General features: G+C 42.2%; 1 protein-coding gene across 1 annotated transcript in view; it reads left to right on the top strand.

Moving 5' to 3' along the window:
- Positions 1-26774, top strand: part of LRP1 (LDL receptor related protein 1) — a 612781-nt gene that overhangs the window by 581069 nt on the left and 4938 nt on the right. The window contains exons 81-87 of the mRNA XM_030196646.1: positions 3749-3889; positions 7588-7761; positions 11451-11612; positions 13027-13201; positions 15216-15320; positions 15451-15515; positions 21227-21317. Coding sequence (XP_030052506.1) covers positions 3749-3889; positions 7588-7761; positions 11451-11612; positions 13027-13201; positions 15216-15320; positions 15451-15515; positions 21227-21317 — 913 coding nt within the window. The remainder of the gene's footprint in view (positions 1-3748; positions 3890-7587; positions 7762-11450; positions 11613-13026; positions 13202-15215; positions 15321-15450; positions 15516-21226; positions 21318-26774) is intronic.

Here is a 26774-nt window from a genome sequence, read left to right as displayed (position 1 = left end):
AAACATTCCAGCTTGTGCATACAGATGTATGCAGAGGAAGTATAATAAGGGAATAACTTTTTATAGGTAGAGTAGTAATTTGTTATATATTGTAATCTGTGTGTCATTTAGAGGGGCTAGTTATAGGGACACCCTAACCCTGTTATATTGGTGCAGAGATTTTTTTTTCTCCTGGTAAAGGGCTTCTAAAACAGACATCATGTTATGAGAATCAGGTGCTCAACATTCAAAGTTTCTATCTATTTATTTACCTATTTATGGCATTTTATCCCACATTAAACATGAATTAGATTGGAACCTGGGAGCATTAAAAAAAAACATTTTTTTCTTGGAGTAATGCATTGCCCCCCCCCCCCCCCCCCCCCAGGCTCTCTCCCCGGGTATAGCCAGCTCTGCAATTTGGGGGGAGGGGGTGGTACAGAGGTGGAGCAGGGAGAGAGCCTGTTGTTAAAAATTTACCAACACACCACTGCCCAGCACCAAATCTAACTTTACACAGACTGTCACTTTCACAAACTAAAATTGTGGCCCAGTTCTTAGAAACAGCAAAGGGGAAATAAAATGCAATTTTCTTTGGGAGGATAACTCTGCTGTCACAAAGTAGCATTTTAAAATTTGTTAAAAGACGTTTCCTCATGTAGCTGTACTTCCAGAGCAGAGCTGTGAATATTGTGCTGACTAAAACAAAATGAGCAGTGCTAATTAATTTATAGACATCTGGTTTTCTGCTTCTCCCATAAACATCTATGTTTTGGAAACTTATTGTAGATATATGCATATGTATACAGGCCTTTATGGAGAAGGATGGGGTTAAAGAGCCTCCTGTCAGAGTTATGAATCCAATAACACCTCATCAAGCAGATTATAGCATGGAAATTTTATTTGAGATTTGTGTTTGTGAAGAAGGTTTATTATTGTGAGTTTTTCAGTCTCAGCTAGTGAAATCTGTCATACAAAGAGTACAGTTTACCAAGGTGAAAGAGAAATAAACATGGCTGGTTAGGACCCTCTTTTCCCCTACGTCCCTTCCCGAATCAGTGTCACACTGGAGAATATTTATGGAATTAAATAGGCTACACCTGTATTTATACAATGTGCTAAATCAACCTAAACATCCAGGGTACAAAAAGGTGCCTGATTGTGCAGCTGACTACTTAGAGGGATGAAGAAATGACCCTTCATCTCCCAGTGGTTTACTGACCTCCTCCCCCCCCCCCCCCCACTAAGAAGTGAAAGTGACAGTGGATACCAGGCTCTAGGACAGCTTTGGGTATTATGGCCATTCCTAACAGAGCAGCAAGGAAGTGTGAGGAGTAGCCTAGTGATCAGTGCAGTGGGCTTTGAGCAACAGGACCCAGGCGTAACTCCCACCTTAACTCTCTTATTTCTGTACAAATATGTGAGCCCTCCGGGAACACAGAAATACCTTCTGTACCTGAATTTATAAGACACCTGCAAGCGTGATGGCTACTGTAGTGGTATACCTTTAGGTACAGTGGGTTTTTATCAGCTCCTGGAGGCTCAGAACAGTGACTATGAGCTTGTCCTACCTAATCCTAGACAGGCCTATTATAAAATGAGAAGGAAAAGGGCCTTCTACTTTTTGGTGCCTTTCCTGTGGAATGGCCTTCCTCCGGTTATGTGATCTGAACCCCTTTTTTAAAAAAATGTGAAGTCCTTTTGAAAACCCACTTTTTAAAATAATTTTATATCCTAAGTGTCCCTGTAAATGGGAGTAGTAGCACCAAGCAGATGTGTAGCAGATGGAACTGTATGTCTCTGATTTTTTTTTTCTTTTTTTTTTTGTGAATGGTTCTTTCCTGTTTTTATTGAAGCTCTTTTCATTTTTATTAATTATTATGTATTTTTCTACATTACTTTGATTTATATGTTAAAAAAGCGGTTCAATAAGATGAAATAAACATATAAAGGAATTAAGGTGGGATTTGTACCAGGGTCCTATTGTTTAAAGTCCACTGCACTGACCACTAGGCTGCATTTCTGCTCTGCAGGGACATCTGCGTGGCCGTTTTTGTACAAATGATGCCAGACAGATGTTTTTCAAAAATGGCCATCTGTGTATATTAACAATGAAGTGCGTCCAGTAACTGTGTTTCATGATGCAGTGTTATTTCTCCCAAACAACTCCTTCTATCCTTTATTATCTATTCTGTATTAAAATCAAGCGTACTGCACAGGTTTAAAAGCCTCTCTGTAGAAATGACTTGTTATAAAATTGCCCAGACTATATACAGGTATAACTGTGTGCTTAATGCTATTTCATCTGTACTTCTACTTGTGATGAGCAGAAGCACTCCCAGTGATGGATTTTGGCCTTGCACACACACTTTTGATTTTCAAAAGTGTGCATATAAAGTTTCTCAGCTTTTGTGCATACCAAAGAGCAGGTTTGAATTATGTGCATGGATTTTCCATGAGATTTGCACATTTTTGTCTTAGAAAATTGATGTAAATTATCCATGTACTGCCTTTACAAGTTAGATGGCCTGCTCTAAAGTTAAGTTTCCCTCTGTGAGGGTAATTTAAATGCTGTCCACATTGATGTAAGTCTGTAGGTAGTTTTTTTTCCCCTGCAAATGTTGTGCTAGTTTGAAAATGCAAACTGTGAAACATCTCTTGTACAATGTATGAGATGTTCTCAGGAAAAACAAGGCACATAGTTATGGATTTTCAGTGCAGGTAAATAACAGAACTTGCAAGGAGGAGAGTTTTCAAATAGCTCTGAAAATTGCCTTCCCCATACTTACCACTTACCACTCGGCCATGCTGACTTCAGACAAGAAAATTCTTGCAGGGTAGTCTTGCCAGGGTAATCCCAAAGACATAGACCATAGCCTCCACCATAACCCCCATGCCTGCTTGGATAAGTGTTCTGAATTGAGGGGCAGGGGAAAGGTGGGACGAAAAAGAGCAGTCTTCCATGCCATGTCCAGACATGATGTGCACACAGAGTAGATCACCAGACCTATTTGGTGATCTACTCTGTGTGTGTATTGCACATAACTCTGTAGATCCCTTCCTCCCACTGTTCCCCAAACATGTAGGTTTTCAGGTGAAATGATAGAAGTGGAAAAACCTCACCCAGTCCTTCCTTTTTCATCTCAGCAGCTAGAGAGGCCATTTAGTCAGTCTTCTGTTTGCACCCATGTGTTTTTTTATAGCAATCACAAGATTGCCAGAAAATAGAACTTATATAAAAATAGGAAACCAAAGAGTTAAGCCTCCTGGTATTTTCAGCTTGTATATCAACAGTAGGGGTGGGGGTTGGGTTGGACAGGGGAGGGAAGAGTAGCACTTTTAATGTTAAACTGAATAGATCTTTAAGTTGATAAAGCAATATTGTGTTTGTTTAATTGTCCATTTTTCCCTAACGTAGATGTTTCTTTGAATAAAATATACTGAAACATAAAAATGGGAAACCAAAAGTACAACTGAGATTTGCAAAGAATTGTTGGCACGTCCAACATCAGTTGACTTACCTACTGCCATGCACACCACCATGTGTCTCTTGTTAAAACTCTCTGTAGCTTGTCATTCCTTCATGCTCATCAAGTGAGCGTAATGTTCCGTGCCGTGTGTCCTGTCCAAGAGAAAGTGTTTGCTGGTCCTGCTGATTCTGTGTCCAGAGACACAAACAAATTTTTCATTGAGTGCGAGCACATACTGAACAGGAGAATGCATCAAGATAACCATTAAAACATTTTTTTAAATCTATATTCTCTTCTAGTGACAAATCCATGTGACAGGAAAAAGTGTGAGTGGCTCTGTTTGCTGAGTCCAAGCGGCCCAGTCTGCACCTGTCCAAATGGCCGGCGGCTGGACAATGGAACTTGCATTGTGATCCCATTACCCACAGTTTCACCGGATGGTATGTGGCTGACACGTTCTCTGTGACCCAAAGGATCATGTTAATATTATGTCATCCTGGTTGTTGCTTGACCTTGTACAGGTTAAGGAAGATACATTAATGTATCGTCTTCCAAGAAGACCTTTTTTAGGGCATGAAGGTTTTGAATCATGTGTAGTTTATGAGGGATTTTTAAATGAAATTTTGAATATCTAATGTTATTCAGAAAGAGTTTGATTACATGAATGGCTGCTGTGTATGCCCTTCAGCTCAGAATGAATGTGCCTGATGGTTCACAGAGCCTCCCCAGTCCATAGGCTGATGGTGTTCTTCCTTTGCATGCTTGAAAATGCATGTTAGTTGCCAGGGGACTTCCACATTTTCTTCCTTACCTACATAGGTCTGAGCACCTCATGTCCTGTGCCACATCACTAGCTTAGTTCCCCATTCCCAGAGCCTACCAGCAGCTGTCTTGGAGAGAGGATAAAGAGATCACCAGCCTGCGTTTAACTTCAAGAACTATATAAATGCCTAGCAAAGCAGAATTGTAGATCTTATGTGTGCACCAGGCTTCGATACAGGAAAGTCTCATGCCAGCCAAATTGATAAGTGCATCTGATAACTTCAACCCAGAACTCTCTAATGCAGGCTTGTCCAACCTACGGCCTGCCAACCTCTTTTTTTTGTGGCCTGCAGAAGCTCTGGGTGAAGTCCTGAGGATCTGCTTTCCTGCCACAACTGGTCTCACAACGTGTTTGAGCCGTGTGACACCAGAAGTTGCGGCTGTTCCTACGGTATCAAGTCTCAGGACTTGATACCACAGGAATAGTCTCAACTTCCGGTGCCACGCGGCTTAACCTTGTGAGAAACCAGTTATGGCAGGGAAGCGGATCCTATCTGAGGACTTCACCTGGAGCTTCTGCAGGCCACTCATGGCAGGGAAGCAATTCACCGATGTGCCCAAGTGGGGAGAAGAAGAAAATGGCGTCGGGAGGCAAATGCTGAAGAAAAGCCCGAGCATAGCTGTCAAAGGTGCTTGACACTGCTCTCCGGCCTCCACAACAGGAGCAGCGTTTCATGATCTTGGTGACAACAGCTGCCTATCACAAGCAACAAACCTCAGCCTTAGAAGGGAAAGCTGCTTCTGTTTCTAGCTTTTTTTTTTTTAGAAGGCTGGACATTTCTGTGTATCTTGAGGCAAGGGAGTACAGCACCACTGATAGGGGAGGAAGGGGAGGGACCTGGCACTACCAGGTGTACCCCGAAGCCCACCTGGGCCCTCTCAACCCTGAAGCTCAACTGTCCCACTGACCAGGCCAGGGGTGAGGGGAACAAGACAGGGTGAAGGCGGTGTCTGGCAGGGTGCTAAGTTATGTTTTAGTCACTAAAAAATGTTTTCTTTGTCAAAAACTATATTTATTTATTAGGATTTATTTACTGCCTTTTTGAAGGAATTCACTCAAGGTGGTATACAGTATGAATAGATCAAACATGAGCAATAGGCAATTACAGTAGTAAAAGTATTCAAAAACAATACAAAGTATGACATGGCATACTACTTGGTAAGGGAACTGCAGGAGCGGTTACTATTTACAATGTCAAAACAATACGTAATAGAACATTATAATCAGTGCATTTTTACTAGCAAAAAAGGTGCCAGTACTCAAATGCTAGGCCACCCTTCAAGGGTGGGGTGATCACTGAGGGGCTCACCCCACAATAGCCAGGTCCCCTGCAACCAGTCACAGAGTCTATGACAAGGCAGAATTGGTGTGTAGGTCCTGAGCTCTTTCATTAAAACTTGGGGCCCATGGGTCAATTTTAGCAGACAATGGAAAAGGTGCTGGTACTCAATACCCCCAAGTACCCCCTCAAAAAAAGCCCTGATTATAATTGATAGCGAAGGGTAAAGCAAAGATGTAACATATAGATAGGTAAGAAAGTAGGAAGAGTTAGAAAGTAAAGTGATTGATTTAAAGAAAGTTGCACATGAGGTAAGTGAGATGGTTAAATATTATCTCAGCTAGGGTAGGAGTGGATAAACACGCCCTGCTGCAGTATATGCAGACTGAGTCACTCCTAGTGTGTGTGAGTGAGACTAGCAAGTTAGTTACTTCTAGTGAGCGGAGGAGTAGCCTAGTGGTTAGTGCAGTGGACTTTGATCCTGGGGAACTGAGTTCGATTCTCACTGCAGCTCCTTGTGACTCCGGGCAAGTCACTTAACCCTCCATTGCCCCTGGTACAAAATAAGTACCTGAATATATGTAAACCGCTTTGAATGTAGTTGCAAAAACCTCAGAAAGGCGGTATATCAAGTTCCATTTCCCTTTCCCTTTCCATTAAAGGCCTGGTTGAAGAGCCAAGCTTTCACCTGCTTCCTGAAGTAGAGATAGTCTTGTGTTAAGCGCAGCCTTTCAGGCAGTGCATTCCAGAGTGTGGGGGCTACTCTGGAGAAGGCTCGCTTGCAGATATCACATCGTGTAATGTCTTTTGGAGAGGGTGTGGTTAGTGAAAGTCCTTGGCGGTGTGTGGAGGATCATCCTATTTTTCAGGTTCTCAGGGCCATTTCCTTTCAGGGCCTTGAAGATCAGACATAGAGTTTTAAATTGCACACCTAAAATCATTCCTAAATAGTAGAGTTCAGAGCTGATGCTGATATCATGCCTATATACAATGGCTAATGTTGGGATTTGAATTTCAGGGTTTCTCTATTACCAAAATGTCTCTTTTTTATTTTTTTTTTTTTAAACTGCTCACTGGAACCGATGCTGGACTAGGGAGCTAGGCCTGTCTGGGAGCCAAATGTTAACATAGTTGTATATATTTCCGGAATACTGTTTCATTGTTTTGATTTTTTTTTTGCAGTTAATTCATAGAGTGTATTCAGTGAAGGCTGGAGGGGGGGGGGTAACGAGAGACAGCAAGAGAATGGGTGAAAGTAGGGGGGTACATATATGAGAGAGAAAGAGGATAGGGTAGCATGGGAGAGAAAGAGAATGTATGAATGTGCTCACGTGTGCACACACATGTCTTGGCGCTCCGAATATTATGAAATATTAAATGTGGCCCCTGATACTAAAAAATTTATGAAGTCCACTGCAGTGCCCCCTTGGGTGCCCGGTTGGTGTCCTGGAATATCAGGGGGACCAGGGCACTACAAATGCTGGCTCCTCCCATGTTTGGTCGTTTCTGAGATAGATGTCCTTGCTTTCGATTATCGCCAACGACCAAGTCTAGGGATGACCAATTTAAGGATTTGGACGTCCCTGACGGTATTTTCAAAACAAAAGATGGACATCCATCTTGTTTTGAAAATACGGGTTTCCCCGCCCCTGGATCGGGACGTTTTGCGAGGATGTCCATATCAAAACATGGACATCCCTTTTGAAAATGCCCCTCCACGACTTACAATAAGAAAAAAAACTAAAAGAAAATACCTACCAGGTAAGTATCGAACCCCTTCTGTTTTATATTTGCAAATGGTCCACTGAAAATGTCACCAACCCACAATGTCCTCCTTATGTTTCACTTTTGTCTTCTCTTTAATGGTCATTATTGTACCTTGTTTGGGGGGGGGGCAGTATTATGAAAGGGATAAAGGAATGTTGTCTAGTGCTTCAAAGTAGGTTTTATTTATTTAAAGCAAGAAAACTGTTTCCTGTTAATTGGGGAAAGAGAGCTCCAACCTATTGTACTTTTTTTCTCCCCAATTATATTAGTTACAAGTCCAGACACGTGTAACCTAGAATGCCTGAATGGTGGCAGCTGTTTTCTCAATGCCCGAAAACAGCCAAAATGCAGATGCCAGCCCCGTTACACTGGTGAGAAGTGTGAAACTGACCAGTGCCGAGACTACTGCCAGAACGGTGGAAATTGTGCCGCTTCTCCCTCAGGTAAGCGGGTAGAAAACCTTCCACTCTCCTGTGGTGTGTTTCTTGAGTTTGCTCCTCTGGTCTGTGCAGTTCTCAATGTTTTCTTTTTTCCAGACTCAATTTTTTTGTCTTAGTTTCTTAGCTCTTCTTTTCATTCTCTTCTGTGTTTCTCCCTTTCCTCTTCCTTTCCTTCCTGTTTTCTCTTTTTTTTTTTTTTTTTTGCATCAAATCAAACTAGGGCTTTTATATACCACTAAATACCCCATCTGGGTTCATTGCAGTTTTTATCAATTAAATGCTAATTTGCAACTAGTGCAATTTACATCAAGAATCTAATATGCAACATGCTAATATGCTTTGTATTACAATCTTCATGATCACACGAAAGGAGCAGGTTTGTCTTGAAGCAGAGAGGTGCTTCCTTTAGATGTAAAGTGTTGCATGCTATTCCCACTTTTATAATACTGCTCAGATTTTTCTATAGTTAACATTTAGGGTCTTAATCTATAAAGGTTATGCTCCTAAATTGCAAGAGTAATCTACTTTGGAGCATAGATTATGCTCTTAATTTGGGAGCGTAAATTTAGGCGCATAACCTTTAAAAAAAATAAGGCCCTTACTACAGCACACTGAGGAGGGTCTGCTTGCTCAGCTTTTACATTTATCTGTTTCATTTGTATCCCACATTTTCCCACCTATTTGCAGGCTCATTGTGGCTTACATAGTACCGTAGAGGCGTTCGCCAATTCCGGTATGAACAAATACAAAGTGAAATTATGGTAGAATAAGGTTCATGTGTGACTGACGCATTAGGGAATCGTAGCGAGGAAGAGTTATTTTATGGCCATTACCAGCTTTGGTTTCGTTGTGTTGCATGGATTCAGGTTTTTTAAGTTGGGTCGGTGGGTTTTGCCTTTTTGAACAGGTTTGTTTTTAGTGATTTCTGGAAGTTTAGGTGGTCATACGTTGTTTTTACGACTTTTGGCAGTGCGTTCCATAGTTGTGCACTTATACAGGAAAAGCTGGATACATAAGTTGATTTGTATTTGAGTCCTTTGCAGCTTGGGTAGTGGAGATTTAGGTATGTTCGTGCTGATCTTGTTGTGTTTCTGGTTGGCAGGTCTACGAGGTCTGTCATGTGTCCCTGGGCTTCGCTGTAGATGATTTTATGAACCAGGGTGCAGATTTTGAAAGTAATACGTTCTTTGATTGGGAGCCAATGCAGTTTTTCTCGGAGGGGTGTGGCGCTTTCAAATTACATTTTTCCACCTGGACAGATCGAAAAGACATACATGTAAATAGCTACATTCGGGGGCCGAATGAGAGACTGAGCCGGGCCCGGAGCAGGGCTGCCACTTCCGCGCCCCCCCCCCCCCCCTCCAGGACTTCCACATAGCCAGACTACAAAAATTGGGGGGGGGGGGGGGCGGCACATTTTGCCCCACCTCCCTGCCCCCTGCCGCAACTCCACATACCTTGATTGGTGGGGGTCCCTAAGCCCTGCCAGCAGAAGCTGTTCTCCACCACATTACCTTCCCTGTGGCTGCTTTTCCAAAAAGCAGCCGCAGGGCAGGCAATGCGGCGGAGAACAGCGCTGGAGGAAGGCCACAGGGCAGACAATATGGTGGAGAACAGAGCTGGATGAAGGCTTCTGCTGGTGGGCCCTGCGGACCCCTGCCAGCCAAACCAGAGGCCCTGAAGCCCTATATACCTGCTCCTCCCCAAGCCTCAAAGGAGGAGGGGGGAGGGCCAGGTGCCAGAGTTTTCTCTCTCCTGCTCCTTTTGGGACAGGATCACCTGGGTCCTGTCAGGAGTAGAAGAGAGACAGGCCCAGGGGAATCTTGCCCTCCCCCTCCCCCCTCGTTAGCCCTGTTTAAAAGTGAAACGCAACCAACTATTTTTATGGATCTCTTACCATATATATATATGCAGTAGAGAAACTTCTATAGTTATCATATGGTCTTATAGTACAATACTCTCTCTCTCATCTGCATTTATTAAACTACCGGGAACTGCAGCATTTACAGCGCCCAGATATAAACAGAGCAGCCGACAATCACTTCAAGCCATGCTAAAAAGCTAAGTAATACGCTTAAAACTAAGCCATACGTCACCATTTTCATTTGTTGAATGATAGAGTTGGTGGGGGGGAGGGGTGGGGGGATAAAAGGGGGAAAACTAATGATGACAAATGTAAATTGACAAACTGTTAATAGGATCGTTGGAAATTTTGTTGGTTAACGTGGTATTGTTCAAGGTTGTACTTAAGATCAAAGTTGTCATTAATAAAAATCATATTAAAAAAAAATTTTCATTTTTTAGTTTCGTTCAACAATGGTGAAAGGAGGTTTTTAGACCAGTGCTGACTTTTTGACCAACCACATGTAGAGGAAATATCTAGTTCCAAGTCTGTGAGTGAAGGTCTAAATGAAGTCTTTTCCTCCTGTTTTTTTTTTTTTTTTTTTTCATTTTCTGGATATTTAATGAATACAGATGAGGGGGAGAGAGTATTGTGTTTAAAAGTGACCAGCGTGTTTAAGTAGCTTTTTCAGAAGGCTGCTGTTTATGCAGTGTGCCTTTTGGAAGGCGCTATGTCATGGGTGTGGTTTGGTTGAGCTGGAAGTATGAGTATATTTCCGATTTTGCAGTGGTAATGCTGTACTTTAAAAATATCTAGACATCGGTGTTAACACCTATAGCACAACTGGAGCAGGTATCAGTTAATTTCTCACTTGGATAAGGCTAGAGGGGTCATTGAGGGGACAGTTGAACTTAATTTTTGATGTTTTAAACCAGCTCAAATATTTAAAACAGAAATGTTATTTTATTTGGCTCCTTAATTGGCCAATTGTGGATGTCCAGTTTTGTAAAATCTGGCACTTGAAGTGCCAACACCTACACCCATGCACCTAGTTATGGACGTGCCGGCAGTTACATGTTCAAAACCACAAATGATACTTCTTTTTTTTGGAGAGGTCATCTTAGCTAAAATGGCTCTCCCTGCTGGCACTTAACTGATGTCCTTATATGTATTTTACAAAAGGCTGTGTGTTTAGGAAGCCTTTTGTGAAATATTTTGGAAATTGTCTCAAATCCTACATAAAAAAACAAAAATATAAAACAAGTCTAATACACTTCAAATATGTCCCAAAAATGCAACAAAAATTATTGAAAGATATATATTTATAACAGTGGTTCCCAAACCTGGGCCTGGAGGCACCCCAGACAGTCAGGTTTTCAGGATACCCACAATGAATATTCATAAGAGAGATCTGCATGCACTGCCTCCATCAACTGCATGCAAATCTCTGTCAAGAATATTCATTGTGGGTATCCTGAAAACCTGACTGGCTGGGGTGTCTCTAGGACCAGGTTTGGGAACCATTGATTTATAAGCTAAGAGGAAGCCTCAGAATAATACTACGGCTCATAAAAACCTACCATGCAGGCAGCAGCTGCTTATCATAATTATTGACACCAACCATTTTTAGTGCATATTTGGGACATATTTGTTTCAGCTGAACCAAATCCGACATAGACACTTAATGTGAATTCAGGCTTCACATATAGAAACACAGATAGGGTAATACAGCGTACACATTAATAAAGAACTTTATTTGTCCCAGTCTTGAAGGCTCAGTGTTGCTTTTTTTGTTCATTCACGTATAGAAAGCCAGCTAATGTTTCTCTACCTCGGTTCTGTTTTGCAGGAAATCCCACATGCCGCTGCCTGACCGGATACACTGGTCCAACTTGTAACCAGCAAGTGTGTGCCGACTACTGTCAAAACAATGCCAAGTGTACCGTCAACCAGGGCAACCAGCCCAAATGCAGCTGCCTCGCTGACTTCACTGGAGACAAGTGCCAATTCAGTAAGGCGGGAAATGGCCTGCATTTGTAACTGAATGTACTTTTCCCACTATAAGAGCCAGTTATTACATGCACTGTTGAGGAGATACTTGTGTTTTGTGAGTTAGAGACACTGTATCTCATTGTACCCAGCTAGATGCAATGTAAAATTAAGATGGTTTATGTACTTATATTCTGCCTTTCTTAAGGTGGAACACAAAAGTAACATGTAATTTTGACATGTAACACATAATAAATAAAAACATGAAAAAAAATCAAATAAAACAATAATATAAAACAAATTAAAAACAACTAACAGACTATCACTGCATGATAATAAAACACACTTACATAAAGGACACCAGTATCTGTATATTACATAACAAAACAATTATTAACCTAAACTTAGGACTTTCACGAAAGGTGAACATGGGAATAAGACAGTAGAACATGAAAGAACTTTTGCCCAAGAAGTAGTTTAGAGATTAGGGTAGTGGGACTGAGAACTAGGTAAACCCTGTCTCCCCTTCTGAAGTGCCTTGTGACCTTGGACAAGTCACTTCACCCTTTGTTGCCACAGGTAGAGATTTAGAGCTAGTTTACTAACCTGCATTACTAGCTGTGTATATCGTCATATTAACATGCATTAGTAAATCTAGCCTTAGGATTCTAGGTCCTTTGGAGTAAGAGCCTGCCTACTGTACCTGAATATACAGTAACTTGACTGAGCTCAGGTTTAGAAAAGTAAATACAGTACAGTCTTGATTATCCAACGTAAATGGGACCGACCCGTTGTTGGATAAGTGAAGTGTCCGAAAATACAGAAAACATTACATAAACAAAGACATAGAATTCCCAATTTTCAAAAATTGTTCTAAAACAAAGATTTTTAATAGACATAAATGCGATGATGTCACCGCATGTCTGATGTCACCGGCATAGCCATCAGTCTGTTGGATATGCCGGATGGTCGGAGTAGTGAAGGCTGGATACTGTACTTTAATTAAATCAAAAACATATAAAGTGTGTTTTATTATTATGCAGTGATAGTCTGTTAGCTGCTGATTTTAATTTGATTTTTTTTCATGCTTTTATTGATTGTGTTGTATGCCAATTACATGTTACTTTTGTGTTCACCTTAAGAAAGGCAGAATATAAGTAAATCAACCATCTTAATTTTACCGTTGTTAAAAATAATCCATGTCTGATTTTTATATATCTTAACCAAAAAAATAATCACATTGCTGACTTAAATGGCTACGACCAGCCACATAATTCGTGAGGAGGGAACAGTACAGGGAAGCATGTTAAACTAATGCAGCATGTACCAGGAAGATCCTGTACTAAAACATTGGGTCTAGATGATTTGCAGAGGCTGCCCTGAGCCTTTACGTTTTGTAAGCTCTGTTCACTCGATTCCTCTGCTCTCCTTGCTAGGGGTGTGCTTTGGATATTGTGAGAACGGGGGAAGTTGTCAGCTCACTGTCAACGGCAGCAAACAGTGTCGCTGCACGCCGCAGTACGAAGGGTCCAAGTGCGAGGTTGACAAGTGCACACGCTGCAAGGACGGCAAATGCAATATCAACAAGCAAAATGGAGAGATCACATGCATGTAAGCATGGAGGGGGGAGGGGGCACCCGCTGGTTACTAAGCAGTGACTTGCTGCATTTGTCATGAGAAATGACCAAGGAACTCTTGAAAAGTCAATGGGAATCAGCTGATCAATATTCAGGTCCAGCGGAAGGGCAGTAGGCGTGCTACACAATCCTTTTAACCTTCCACTCTCTCCTCCTTTATCTTTCAGGCTCTGAAACTCTGATAATTAAACTCAGCAACCATCTCTGACCTCATGTGCAATTTTCTTTAAATTAATCACCTTATTTTCTAAATCCTCATACTGTCTTACCTATCTGTATGTTCCGTCTTTGCTTATACCCTACGCTGTCTATCAAAATGTTCTATTCCATATTGTGTTGACGTTGTAAGTAGTATACTATGCCATACTTTGTACTGTTATTTGAATATTTTTACTGCACTAATTGTCTATTGCTTATGTTTGATTTATTCTTACTGTACACCGCCTTGAGTGAATTCCTTCAAAAAGGCGGGAAATAAATCCTGTAAAAATGCATAACTAGACTTTGTGAGGCCAGTTCTCAGCCATGGGCCAATCGCATATAGTTAAATGAATATTCATGACATTTATACCCCACATTAGCCCGGAATAGACTCAAGTTCAATGTGGCTTACAAACCATAAGTGAATGAAGATAATAACATACAGAATATAACACTATTATCCCCTTAACTTTTGTACAGATTGTGAGCCGGTGCTATCTGTTTCAGTGGCACCACTGGAAATCCACCACTTAAATGGTTCTTTGTTTAGTGGTTGAACGTTGCCGCTAAAACTGATGCTTTTTAGCTGGCCCAAGAATGCCTGGAGCCCCAATTCTTGTTTTAAAACAGATAACTTCAGCTGTTCAGAGATTTACATGACCAAATACTGCATATTCATAATGGGAGATAATTTTATAAATGTAAAACGTGTTTTACAGGTGGAATAGGACTCTTACACAGTTGCACAGCTGGATCCATGCGTAGGCATTCTTGGGGGTGGAGATGTATTTTCTAATATTAGTGTGTTCACACACATGCATTTAGGCCTCCTTTGGAGCAGATGTGAATTTGTGCTCTGCCAGGATTGGTTTTGGGCTTCTGTTTTATAAAGCACATAACTGCCTGTGTTGCATTTATGACATTCTATATAGGCATCCTTCAATACAATTTCCCCTCACCCCTTTACCAGTAGATGGGGCTGTTTAAAATTTCCCACCTCCCTGCAGGTAAAACAACACGTTGATTGTTCTTTGAGTTATTATGATGTCAGGATCTATTGTTCTGTTTTGACCACGGGCAAAGGCCTGGGCTGCCCATTGGTTGAGCAAGCCCTGCTCAGTGTGTTATGTTTACTTTGGGTATTATGAATAAGAGTGAAGTAGCCTAGTGGTTAGTGCAGCTCCCGGTGAACTGGGTTCGATTCCCACTGCAGCTTCTTGTGACTCTGGACAAGTCACTTAACCAGTGCGCTTTTTCTAGCAAAAAAGGTGCCAGTACTCAAATGTCAGGCCACCCTTCAGGGGTAGGCTGATCACTGAAGGACCCACCTAACAATAGCCAGACCCCCTGCAACCAGTCGCAGGATCAATGACGAAGGCAGAATTGGTGTGTAGAGCCTGATCTCTTTCATTTAAAACTTGGGGACCATAAGTCAATTTTAGCAGACAATGGAAAAGGTGCCGGTACTCAGTACCCCCTCAAAAACAGCCCTGCACTTAACCCTCCATTGCGTTCGGTACAAAATAAGTAGCTGTATATAATATGTAAACTGCTTTGATTGTAACCACAGAAAGGCAGTATATCAAGTCCAATTCCCTTTCGCTCTTTCCTAAGATACACACCATTCATATCTCATCTCCATTTCCTTTCAGTTTTGTTTTGGTTTTTTTTGCATCTGTATTCTTTCTTTCCCATTATATTTTCTTACTACCCCCTATCCCCTCACCCCTGCTTGATAGAAGCCAGTCTTGTACCAACGTGTTTGCCCTATATAATTTTTTTCCCAGTTGTCCGGATGGCAGGATAGCACTCAGCTGCCTGAACTGTGATAACTACTGCATGAATGGAGGGACCTGTACAATGAATGCCAAGTCACAGATGCCAGAGTGCCAGTAAGTAATGCAAGAGTGTGAAACTTCTCTCCCCTTCTTCTTCTGATTTAATGTTCTTGAGGAGATTTGCCTCTCCTGAAGCATTTGCACCTTGTGTCACCTGCTTACCTGCGTTCTTTCTGTCCCTCAGGTGCACAGCGCAGTTGAGAGGCCAGAGATGTGAGGAAGTTTTGACCATGGAACCAAAGAATGGCAGTACGTGCATACATTTCTTTGTCAGTTTTCTGGTTCTACAAAAAAAAACCCCAAAGTTTCTACTTTCCAAACAGATGTAGCATGATAGATACTGAAATAAGCCGAAAGCAGCATCGAGGCGTGCAATATAGCAAGCAGACATTCTAAGCAGCTGACAGGACCGAAATGTACAATATTCCATTAAAACTTGTCCAGTCAAGGCAGATTCTGAATAATCTTTTCCAGCCTGAGAAATAACCTGGAGAGGGACCTGACAGCAGTGCTCTGCTCCATACAGGCAGCTTCCAGCTGAGCTAGACACCTAAAAGACCGGGAGAGACCTGCTCAGCCTAAAAATGCATTTTGTTAAAAAAACACCTGGAGTAGAACATGGAAATCTGTGAGAGTATATGAAGTAGGAATTCAGAAGCATATTGAGACAGGCAGGAAAGAGATATTGGTGACAAAACATACTTAATGCAAGTAGCAGTACAAATTGATGCAATCTGCTTATATACACACACTCACGTTCTGGAACTACAGCCATGCTCAGCTGAGTCCTTGGAACATTTTCTTAAGCCCTTTATTAACAAGTATAGGTTAGTACAAAGTTTGTAGGTGGGACTGAGTAATGCTTGCAGACGCAAGACAGGGGTGGGCAACCTTTATACACAGTATTGTTACTGGCGAGCTGCGACATTATGTAATGCCAGAATGCACAGTACACAGCTCCACAGACCACCTGGGATAAATGAATAAATAAGTAAAAATGTAACTAAAAATGATGGAAACAAAACTACTAGCGTGGCTGTTGTGAAATGCGGTATTTAAACTCACCAAATCTCTGGATAATGTACATCCAGTGGTCTTGTGGGCTGCATAGAGTTCAGTGGCATGCCGCTTGGCCTGCAGGCTGCCCACCCCTGCACTAAGGAGATTGATATTTAAAGTAGTCTAGACATAATTTAAGATTATTTCAGATGTTTGATTATCTGCCGTAATTTGGCCTTTAAATCTTGACTGAGCTTATGGGCTAAATTTAGCATGCTAAATTAACCAGTCAAATTTGGACAGAGAAACAAGTTACGTGGCTAGTGCTGATCTTCAGTGTGAACTGCTTAACTTGGACCTGTCAAATCTACAGTATCCGCTGCAATAACAGACTTATATTTGACTGGCTAGAGCTCACCGGCCTTCCCTTGCAACTCTGATCTCACTTTACTGTGTATCCATATTAAAATAACGTTGCCATTGCCCATTCTCCCTCCTTCCCTCCTTTGTCCTGATGTGACCACAAATTTGTTCTTTCCTGATCCTCTCCCATATCACCCTCAAGTCCAGTCTATTGAGAAGGTTCTCCCAGACCCTGCCTCCGCTTCTCCCAGCATCAAAACAGGATTGGTCCCTTCAGTAAAGTGTTGCAGATATATTAAGAGGCTGATAGCCATATCATTTGAAACATCTAACCCACATATTTTCAGATTATACCTAGATGCGGTGGCGCCAGTGCATTTTTTTCTAGTGGAAAAGGTGCCGGTACTCAAATACTAGGCCTCCCTTCAGGGGTGGGGTGATCACTGAGAGACTCATCCCACAATAGCCAGGCCCCCTGCAACCAGTCACAGAATGTATGACAAGGCAAAATTGGTGTGTAGAGCCTGAGCTCTTTCATTAAAACCTGGGGACCATGGGTCAATTTTAGCAGACAATGGAAAAGGTGCCAGTACTCAGTACCCCCAAGTACCCCCTCAAAAAAAGCACTGGGTGTGGCGCTATCCATTCAGGTGATGCTACTGAGTATACTTGTATAACTTGGGCAGCCTGTGTTAAACATTTCAAATTATTCATGTTCTTCCTATTTGTGAAGCCCACTTGGCTGTCTTAACATATAGTTTAGTGGCTGAATATCACCACTTAGACATATTGGACTAAATTTTATATATCATGCTTAAAAACTCGGCACCCAAACGAAATACACCTAGGTATACTCTACAGAATATGCCTAGTCGTATTTAGTTTCAGTGCCTAAATTTAGGCATACTTTATAGAATGAGCCTAAATTTCTACACAGTTTGTAGAATACGCCACACGCCCTTATGAGCGACTAAATTTAGTCACAGGCAGTTACAGCAAGTAAAACTTAGTGTAAATGCTGAATTAGAATTTACGTGCACCAGGTGTATTCTGTAATAACACGTGTAGATTTTAGGAACGCCTACGACCCGTCCATGGCCATGCCCCTTTTTCAACTGTGCAACTTAGAATTTACGTGCATCATGTTATAGAATACATAAGTACATAAGTATTGCCACACTGGGAAAGACCAAAGGTCCATCAAGCCCAGCATCCTGTTTCCAACAGTGGCCAATCCATGTCCCAAATACCCGGCAAGATCCCAAAAATGTACAAAACATTTTATACTGCTTATCCCAGAAATAGTGGATTTTCCCCAAGTCCATTTAATAACAGTCTATGGACTTTCCCTTTAGGAAGCCGCCCAAACCTTTTTTAAACTCCGCTAAGCTAACCGCCTTTACCACATTCTCTGGCCACGAATTCCAGAGTTTAATTACACATTGAGTGAAGAAAAAATTTCTCCAATTCATTTTAAATTTACTACATTGTAGCTTCATCGCATTCCCCCTAGTCCTAGTATTTTTGGAAAGCGTGAACAGACGCTTCACATCTACCCATTCAACTCCACTCATTATTTTATAGGCAGTTGTGCACGTAAATTCTAATTAATGTCAATTAGTGTCAGTAATTAAGTGGCAATTATTGGCGCTGATTGGCTTGTTAACTAATTAAGTTTTGGGGGGGGCACAAATCCAAAATACAACTGGATTTGCGTGCGCAACTTAAGTTGTGCTGTATAGAATCCGGGGGATAGGGCTGGATTCAGTGAATGGTGCTCAAAATTCAGCAGTGAAAGAAACCAGCGCTGAATGGTATTGCGTAAAGGGTGCTCCGGCATCTGCGCTCAACTTTGGACGTGAGGATCTACACCAGATGAAACCCAGGTATAAATTCCAGTGCACATGTTAAGGGAACACCCCTTAACATATTCCTCCCACTGTTATGCTCCCTTTGCAGATCCATGCGGAAACACTTAAGTGCTATTCTGTAAATGGATCTGCCCCCTTTCTGCACCTTGCATCCGTTAGAACACTTTTCTGCACCAAAAACTCACAATAGGCGCCACATATAGAATCTGGAGGGGATAAGTTATGGGCTAGATTCTGTATACGGCGCATGAAAAATTTGCACGGAAAAAAAATTACGCCTATGTGTATTCTCCAAAATATCATCTCGCACATTCCTAAATCTCCACTTCCCAAGCTGTAAAGGACTAAAATATAAACTGACACCTGCATCTAGTTTTTCTTATATAGTCACGCAGCTATGGAATGCACTACCAACTCCTATGAAAAAAATGCACGATCTAATCAACTTTCGGAAATCCTTGAAGACCCACCTCTTTAACAAAACATACCATAATGATCCATCATCTGAACTTTAGTACAGTACCGTTTTCATCTGTTATTCCATTAATGTTCTCTCTATACATGTTACTTTTATACACTATATTTCCCATGTTTCTTATATAATTACTAATTGTATGTTTATTCAGTCATGGTGATACCATGACGGAGCAATGTAAGCCACATAGAGTCTACGAATATGTGGGATACAAATGCAATAAATAAATAAAATAAATAAATAAATTCTGTAAAGTATGCCTAAGTTTTATAGAATAGGCTTACATTTCTGCGTGGTATAGAGAATGCGCTGAGTGGCTCACCACGCGACTAATTTTGGTTGCATCCATTTAGGCCACGTTTTACTTGGTATAAATCCCAATGCCTAAATTAGACGCAGATTTGGGTGTATTTCTATAATAATGTGCATAGATTTTAGAAACGCCCCTTCCCTTCCCATGGTCACACCCCCTGTTCAACTATGCAACTTAGAATTTAGGCACACCACATTCTAGAATACACTTAACGAGCTGTGTGCATAAATCTCAATGCCAATTACAGCTGCTAATTACTTGTTAACATCCAGTTAACAGCACTGATTAGATAGTTTATTTTATTTACGGTTCATTAGTAATTAGTTAACCAATTAAGTTATGCGCAGCATTATAGAATACACTTCGGTTTCCATGCAGATTTTCAGATGCCATATATAGAATCCGGGGGGGGGGGGGTATACGTCTAAATCACCCCCCCTTATCAGATGGATAATCTCGAATATATAGCAGTTTATTGAGGTAATTCTATATAGTGTGCCAATCAGATGCCTAATGATTGGTGCTGAAATGGAAGCTAATGGTAGTTAAGCACCAAACTGGGTGGGAAATGGTAGTTAGGTGCCTTACTTAAGTGCTCTTAGTGCTATTCTATGCCTGGGCAATTGTGTTTTCCAGCGCATGACTGCAAAGGGGGTGTTCACGTGGGCAAGGTCATGGGTGTTCCAACTGCTCTTGCGTGCATTTTATAGAACAGTTGCAATTACACGCCTATGTGCTGCATTTAGCCACCACCCAGAGTCAGTGCAACCCAGTAAGCGCGACGGGGCGCTGGCATTTGGAGGGCACTGTCATGCCAACAATCGCTGCGGATGCGGGAACAAAACTTTTTACCGCCCTAAGGGAAAGGTAAAGAGTTTTGTTCCCGCAGTAAAAAATCCTTTCCTCCCTTCCCATCTTTCTCCCTGCAGGTCTCACATACAGGGTCCTGCAGCTGGCAGTGATTCACAGTAAGAGAGGCTGTCTCTGTGGCCTTCCTCCTGCTGCATCCTGCTCTCTCTACTGCAACTTTCTATTTATCGTCAAAATAGGAAGTAGAGAGGGCGGGACACAGCAGAAGGAAGGCCACAGAGACAGCCTCTCTTCCTGTGAATCGCTGACGGGGAGGGGAGGATTGGACTGGATCCATGGGACAGGATGGGGTGAAGACAAACATTGCAGGGGGTGCCAATTTATAGGTTTCCAAGGGGATGCCAGAAACCCTTGCACTGGCACTGCCACCATTTACAAATGCCAGCCATAGACATGGCATAAGTGGCGCACCTAAAGTCTGGTGTCTAACTGCAGACTGAAGCTAGTATTCTGTAACAGATGCATGCATGCAACTCGGCCGTTGTACAGTACCAGCTTAGCACCCAGTCTTTTGGTAACTTTTAACAACCAATGTAGAATTTACCCCATATGTCCACAATTACCTGTTTAAAAAAAAAAAAGGAAGCATTTATGAGGCTAGAGCCGATAAATAACCACTTAAATGCTTTTGAATATTGACCCTTTTGTGTCCTGGTGGCTGGAGAAATGTGTGAAGAGTGAAGAGAAAGCAAACCCATCTCTTCCTATGTGTGGGGGAACGGTAGGCCCTAAACAGTGTTCCCCTCAGAGTTGTGCTCCAGGGATGTGGTTGCCTGTATCAAGAGTCCAAAGTGCTCCTGACGTTACAGTGCTGCCTTGGAGTCCTTAGACATCCAGGACTGAGCATGTTAAACCTAGCCTGGCTAAATTGTAATCAGCTAGATTTAACATTTTCAGCTGAAAACCTGGCTAGGTTCGACTGAAAATTCCCTCTAAGTGCTTTATCCTTGCATTACTATGACTACTTGAAATTTGTGCTAGACCATATTTGTACAAAGGAAATGTTTTTATAGTTCTTGTGGTCAGTAAAAAAAAAAATTGTGTATGTGTGTGTGTTTTTTTTATAAAGAAATGGCTTCAATTGTGATCCCTATCGTATTGCTGCTCCTCATTGTCCTCATCGCCGGAGCTGTGTTCTGGTATAAACACAGAATGAGCGGGTAAGTTTGGCAGCTTGGTACATATGCATTATGGGGACGGGAAAGCTCTTGACCAAGTAAAGGCGCAGGGATGGTGAAGTAAGCAGTACTCTGTATATTTACTACATCTGTTGCTTTATATTCAAGTTACTTACAGGATTACTATTATATTGTCTATTTGCATTTTAATTTTTCGACATTGTGTAAGCCACATTGAGCCTGCAATTAAGTGGGAAAATGTGGGGTATAAATGTGTTAAATAAATATATTGGAGCAAACAGAATTCAGACATGCAAAACACTGACACACACCCCCTCTCCTACTTGAAAACAAAAATATACAAATAGTTTATCATAGTAAGTGAGTGACGGCAGGTAAAGACCTTGAATGGTCCATCCACTCTGCCCAACACTCGCATTCATTCTCAATTCTAGATTAAATCAACAATGAACGTGATATTATATACTTGATCATGGTCTTTCTTTGTTGTTTCTGGGACATAGACCATAGAAGTCTGCCTGGCTCTGTCATTATGTTCCAATTACTGGAGTTTCCGTCAAAGCCTATCCAAATCCGTCTTGTCATTTGCTGAACACAGACCATAAAAGTCTGCCCGGCACTGTCCTCGCACTCCAGATTACTAGAGTTTCCATCGAGGCTCTCTCCAGTCCATCCTAAACCAGATTGCTATATGTGGAACTCGGACCGTACAAGCCAGCCCAGCACCGGCCTTAGTTGATACAGCTAGAGTTGCTGTCTAAGCACCACTTGATATGTAAATGCATATGCAATCCTAAGTTTTGTTTTTTATACTATTCATGTGCTAATGTAAGCCGCATTGAGCCTGCCATGAGTGGGAAAGCGCGGGGTACAAATGTAACAAAAAAATGCCACCACAGTTTTTGTCTCCATCACCTATTCATGAGTAATGAAAAGACTGAAAAGGGATTTTCACAAAAGAACCTAAAAGAGCCTTTTAACACTGTCCTAAAGTGAGCAGTTTTCGAACTTACCACAATGATAAAAGTACAAAAAAAATCCCTAAAACTATACTGATTCTGTGGGCTCTGGCTACGTTTACTAGCTTTTAAGAGTGTAATACTGGTATTGCCATGGCAGAGCTCCTTGGCTGCTGTTTTTTCTCTGCCCAGTTAATCATATTTCCTTTCCAGGGGCATAGTCAAAAATGGGCTTGGGCCCAAGCCTGTCCACTTTTGCCTTAGGCCCTCAGCAGCGAGACACACCTATTGGTAGCTAGCAGGTGTCCCTGAACCCCACCAGTTGGAGAAATCAAGAGCCTGCCCAGATCACCAAAAACATGGCTGTCAGTGGCTCAAAGTTCCACTGCTGAACCCAGCACCACTAGCATGCTCAGGTCCTGTGTATGACCTGAGCATGTGTGAAAACTGAACTTTAAACTGCTAAAAGTGGCACTTCAGGTGATCCGGACAGGTTCTGGATTTCTACAACTGGCAGAGCTTGGGGATCTTCACTAGCTTATTTTAATTTGGTTGTGGTGCGGGGGGGCGGGGGGGAAGAGTTAAGAGGGGACAAGAGGGAAAGGGGCAGCAGAGGAGTAGGGTGCCTGGTGCCTACCCATCATCACTGTAGGTCCCCCAAAACTACTGTTCTGTCTACACTGCTGCTCTCTTCCTGTCAGTAGGTGAGTCAGGGCCAGATGCACAAAGCTTACCATTTTATTAACGTTTGCTTTAGACTGGTTCTAGCCAGTCTAAAGCAAGCGATTATGTAGCTAGGAATGCTCAAAGGGATTTTCCATGGCTCTAACAAGTGTCGTTAGCAGCCACTGAGAACCCCATGCAGATGTATTCTAATGAGCTCATTAGTATTTTAATGTGCATTCCAGGAGATGCACAGCTCCACAGCGACCATAATTTAATGAGCATATTTTACGACTGCTCTGGAGCTGTTGGAGAGGAGGGAAGCATAAGACAGCTGCAAAGGCTGCCTGTTTGTGCTTCCTATCTCTCACCTCCCAGTGCCCCCTTCTCCCTGAATTTTTTAAAAATTTCTCTGGTGGTCCAGTGGACACTGACACCCCCCCCCCCCCCCCCAAATCTTTTTAAAAAATTTTCCCTGGTGGTGCAGTAAACCAGAACCCTTCTCCCTTTGCATGCACACCCCCTTCCCGACCCTGAACCCTTCCCCTCCCCATCCCTGTACCTTTGCAAGGTGGAGGTAGGAGGGCAGGAGCAACAGCCTCAGCACCCAGAACAAAATGGTGGCTCCCAGGCCCTGCCCAGTGCATTCTGGGATGTACTGGGCAGGGCTAAGCACCATAGAAGAAAAAAAAACTCGTGGTTTTTGGCCCCACCCAGTGCATCCCAATATGCACTGGGCAGGGCCTGGGCGCCACCATTTTGTTCCGGGCGGGCCCAAGACAGAACGGAGGAGCTGTTGCTCCTGTTGTCCTGCCTCCACCTCCGTGGTGTGTACAAAAGGTTAGGCGATTGGAAAGAGCTAGCTCACCTTACTCCTCCTTTTCGCCTGATTGACTTACGTAGGGGTTCAGTGCAACTCCACCTTTTGGTGGGTACCTCCTTGCCGTGTACAAAAGGATACGCATACATTTTCGCTCAAGTTTTCTGCATACTAAATAACATGATGTTGTTATTTTCAGGGGAATGATTTTCAAAGGCAAAGCCTGTTCTTACTTTTCCCTTTGAAAATGGAAGTAGTATATGCATATATTAACTGCACAAGTTAGGGAGCCTATTACAAAATTATCTTCCCTAGCTTCAGAATATAGCTCATTGAAAACCCTGCTATATGAAGGTAATAACATCTTTTGATGAGGCAGGGGAGTTACCATATTCCTGGAGACTGGCTGAAGTAGTCTTAATACAGAAACCGGGAAAAGACCCCATGAGCTGTGGCTCGTATAGGCCCATATCGCTATTAAATATTGATTATAAAATCTTCACTAAAATCCTTGCAAATAGGTTGCAAAAAATGTTACCACATATTATACATGATGATCAGGCGGGATTTATTGAGGGCAGACAGACGTTTGATAATATCAGAAGCCTCTTGCATATCATCCAGCAGGCGTCTGATGAGACAGAATCAGTAATTTTGTTCTCGGTTGACGCGGAAAAGGCCTTTGACCGAGTGGAATGGTCCTTTTTATTTACAGTCTTAGAACAGATAGGAATGGGAGGGAGGTTTCTAAAGTGGTTACAATTATTATACACAAGCCCTATGGCAATGCTAAAAATAAATGGCTCCCACACGAAATTGCTGAACCTGGGAAGAGGGACGAGACAGGGTTGTGCAGTTTCTCCTCTGCTTTTTGCACTCTCAATTGAACCCTTAGCTAAGAAGATCAGGGAGCATGGGAATATACGGGGAGTAATTAGAGGGAAGCGAGAGCATAAGATTATGCTCTTCGCTGATGATGTGCTGATGACATTGGCTCATCCTGTACAATCGCTTGGGCAGGTGATGGAGGAGTTGCAACAATATGGGAAGATGTCGGGATTTAAAATAAATGTAAATAAATCAGAGATACTTAATCTTACCATGCCTCAGGATGAGGCCCAGAGGTTGAAAGCATTATATCCAATTCAATGGGCAACCAAAACAATCAGATATCTAGGCATAATGGTCACATCTAGGATTGAGAACATAGTCCAGGAAAATTTCCCAAAGAAACTGAGGGAGTTGTTCGAGGAGCTGGACAGATGGGAAGGCCTAACAATAACATGGCTAGGTAGAATTCAGGCCGTAAAGATGATGCTTCTACCTAAATTGCTGTACTTGTTTCTGGCACTCCCATTGCCGATTCCCCGAACCTTCTTTCAACAATTAAATAAGAAAATGTTTGCATATATTTGGAGAAAGAGACCACCAAGGGTACGAAGGAGTATGATGTTTCAAACTCCAGCAAAGGGTGGAATGGGAGTCCCTAATTTTTATCTGTATTACCAGGCAGCACAACTTAGGATTCTAGCGGGGTGGGATTCAAGGAACAGCAAGAAGTGGCTACATTGGGAAAGAGCGTGGTTGGGGACCCGATACCTGAGGGACATACTATGGGGCCCGGGAAGGGAGATCTTAGCAGCAGCAGGGAAAGTCCCGATGGGTCTCAAACACTTACTAAATACATGGCTCCAAGTTAGGAGAAAGGTGTTTCCAGATAGAAAGTACTTTCTACAGACGGCTATACGAGGTGCACCGGGCTTCCCCCTTGGAGAAGAAGAGAGAACGTACTCAATATGGGCCAAGAAAGGGCTTGATAGACTAGGACAGCTATGGAGTAATGGAGAAATAAAATCCTTTGAAGATTTACAGGAAGAGTTTGATCTAGAGGAAAGAGATCTGGTATTTTATGTCTGCTTAAGGAGTTACATTTTGAAACGAGCCAGGGATGAACTAGAACTGACTGAGACAGGGTTGGAGCAAGCGATGAGAGGGGGAGATGGGAAAGGTAGCATAACACGACTGTATAGAGCATTACTCCTCCTCTCGTCGCCCCAAGGCTTTTATACGAGGAGATGGGAGGAGGATCTCCGGACACAGTACTCGGAGGAGTGGTGGGCGGTTGGATATAGACATCTGTTGAAACTGACCGTGGCCCAGTCATTGGCAGAAAACGGATATAAAATCTTGTATAGATGGTATTATACGCCGATGCGACTACATAAAATTTATCCACAGATTACAACAGACTGTTGGAGAGAATGTGGGGGACGAGGGACATTTTGGCACATCTGGTGGGATTGTCCCCGGGTTCAGGGGTTTTGGACCGAGATTCTAGATATGATATTTGACATGTTAAAGATAAAATACCCAGCTCAAGCCCAGTATTGCTTACTGAATGCACGTCCGGGGAAGAGCCCTATACATTGCCATAAATTGGTTATCCATCTCCTGGGAGCAGCTAAAATAGCGATAGCTCAAGCCTGGAGACAGAAAGAAGTCCCCAAAATGCAGATAATAAAAGGTAGACTGCACCATCTCTATCAAATGTCAAAGTTGACAGCTATCCGTAAAGGGCAAATACAACAATTCCAAAAAATATGGCATGTGTATGAACAATGGAAAGGAATTTAATGAGGATATGTTCTGTACCGATGATGGGTGGGGGGGAGGGGGGATAAGGGGAGTTTAGGGGATCAAAAATATCTGATGTAATTGGAGGCTGGGAATAGTTATGTTATGTTTAGGTAATGACCATCACATTCTATTGAAGAGCATTTATTTTGTATGTTAAGGAAAATGAAAAATTGATGTTAAAATACCAAATGGTGTATACTGTTGGCTAAGGTGTATTGAAGTTACAGAATTTGGTTGTCATTTGTGATATGCACTTATTCATTAATAAAAAGATTACATAAAAAAAAAAAACCCTGCTATATAACAGATGATTCATAGGCATAAAGGCTTAAACTGTCATTCAGTTTGGATTAAAGTCTCTCAGCCTTCAAACTAGAATATGTGTGTTGCCTGAACACA

Source organism: Microcaecilia unicolor, chromosome 3 (genome assembly GCF_901765095.1).
Source record: "Microcaecilia unicolor chromosome 3, aMicUni1.1, whole genome shotgun sequence".
NCBI lineage: Eukaryota > Metazoa > Chordata > Amphibia > Gymnophiona > Siphonopidae > Microcaecilia > Microcaecilia unicolor.
The sequence above is the reverse complement of the archived record's forward strand: the minus strand, read 5'-3'. Positions and strand labels throughout refer to the sequence as shown.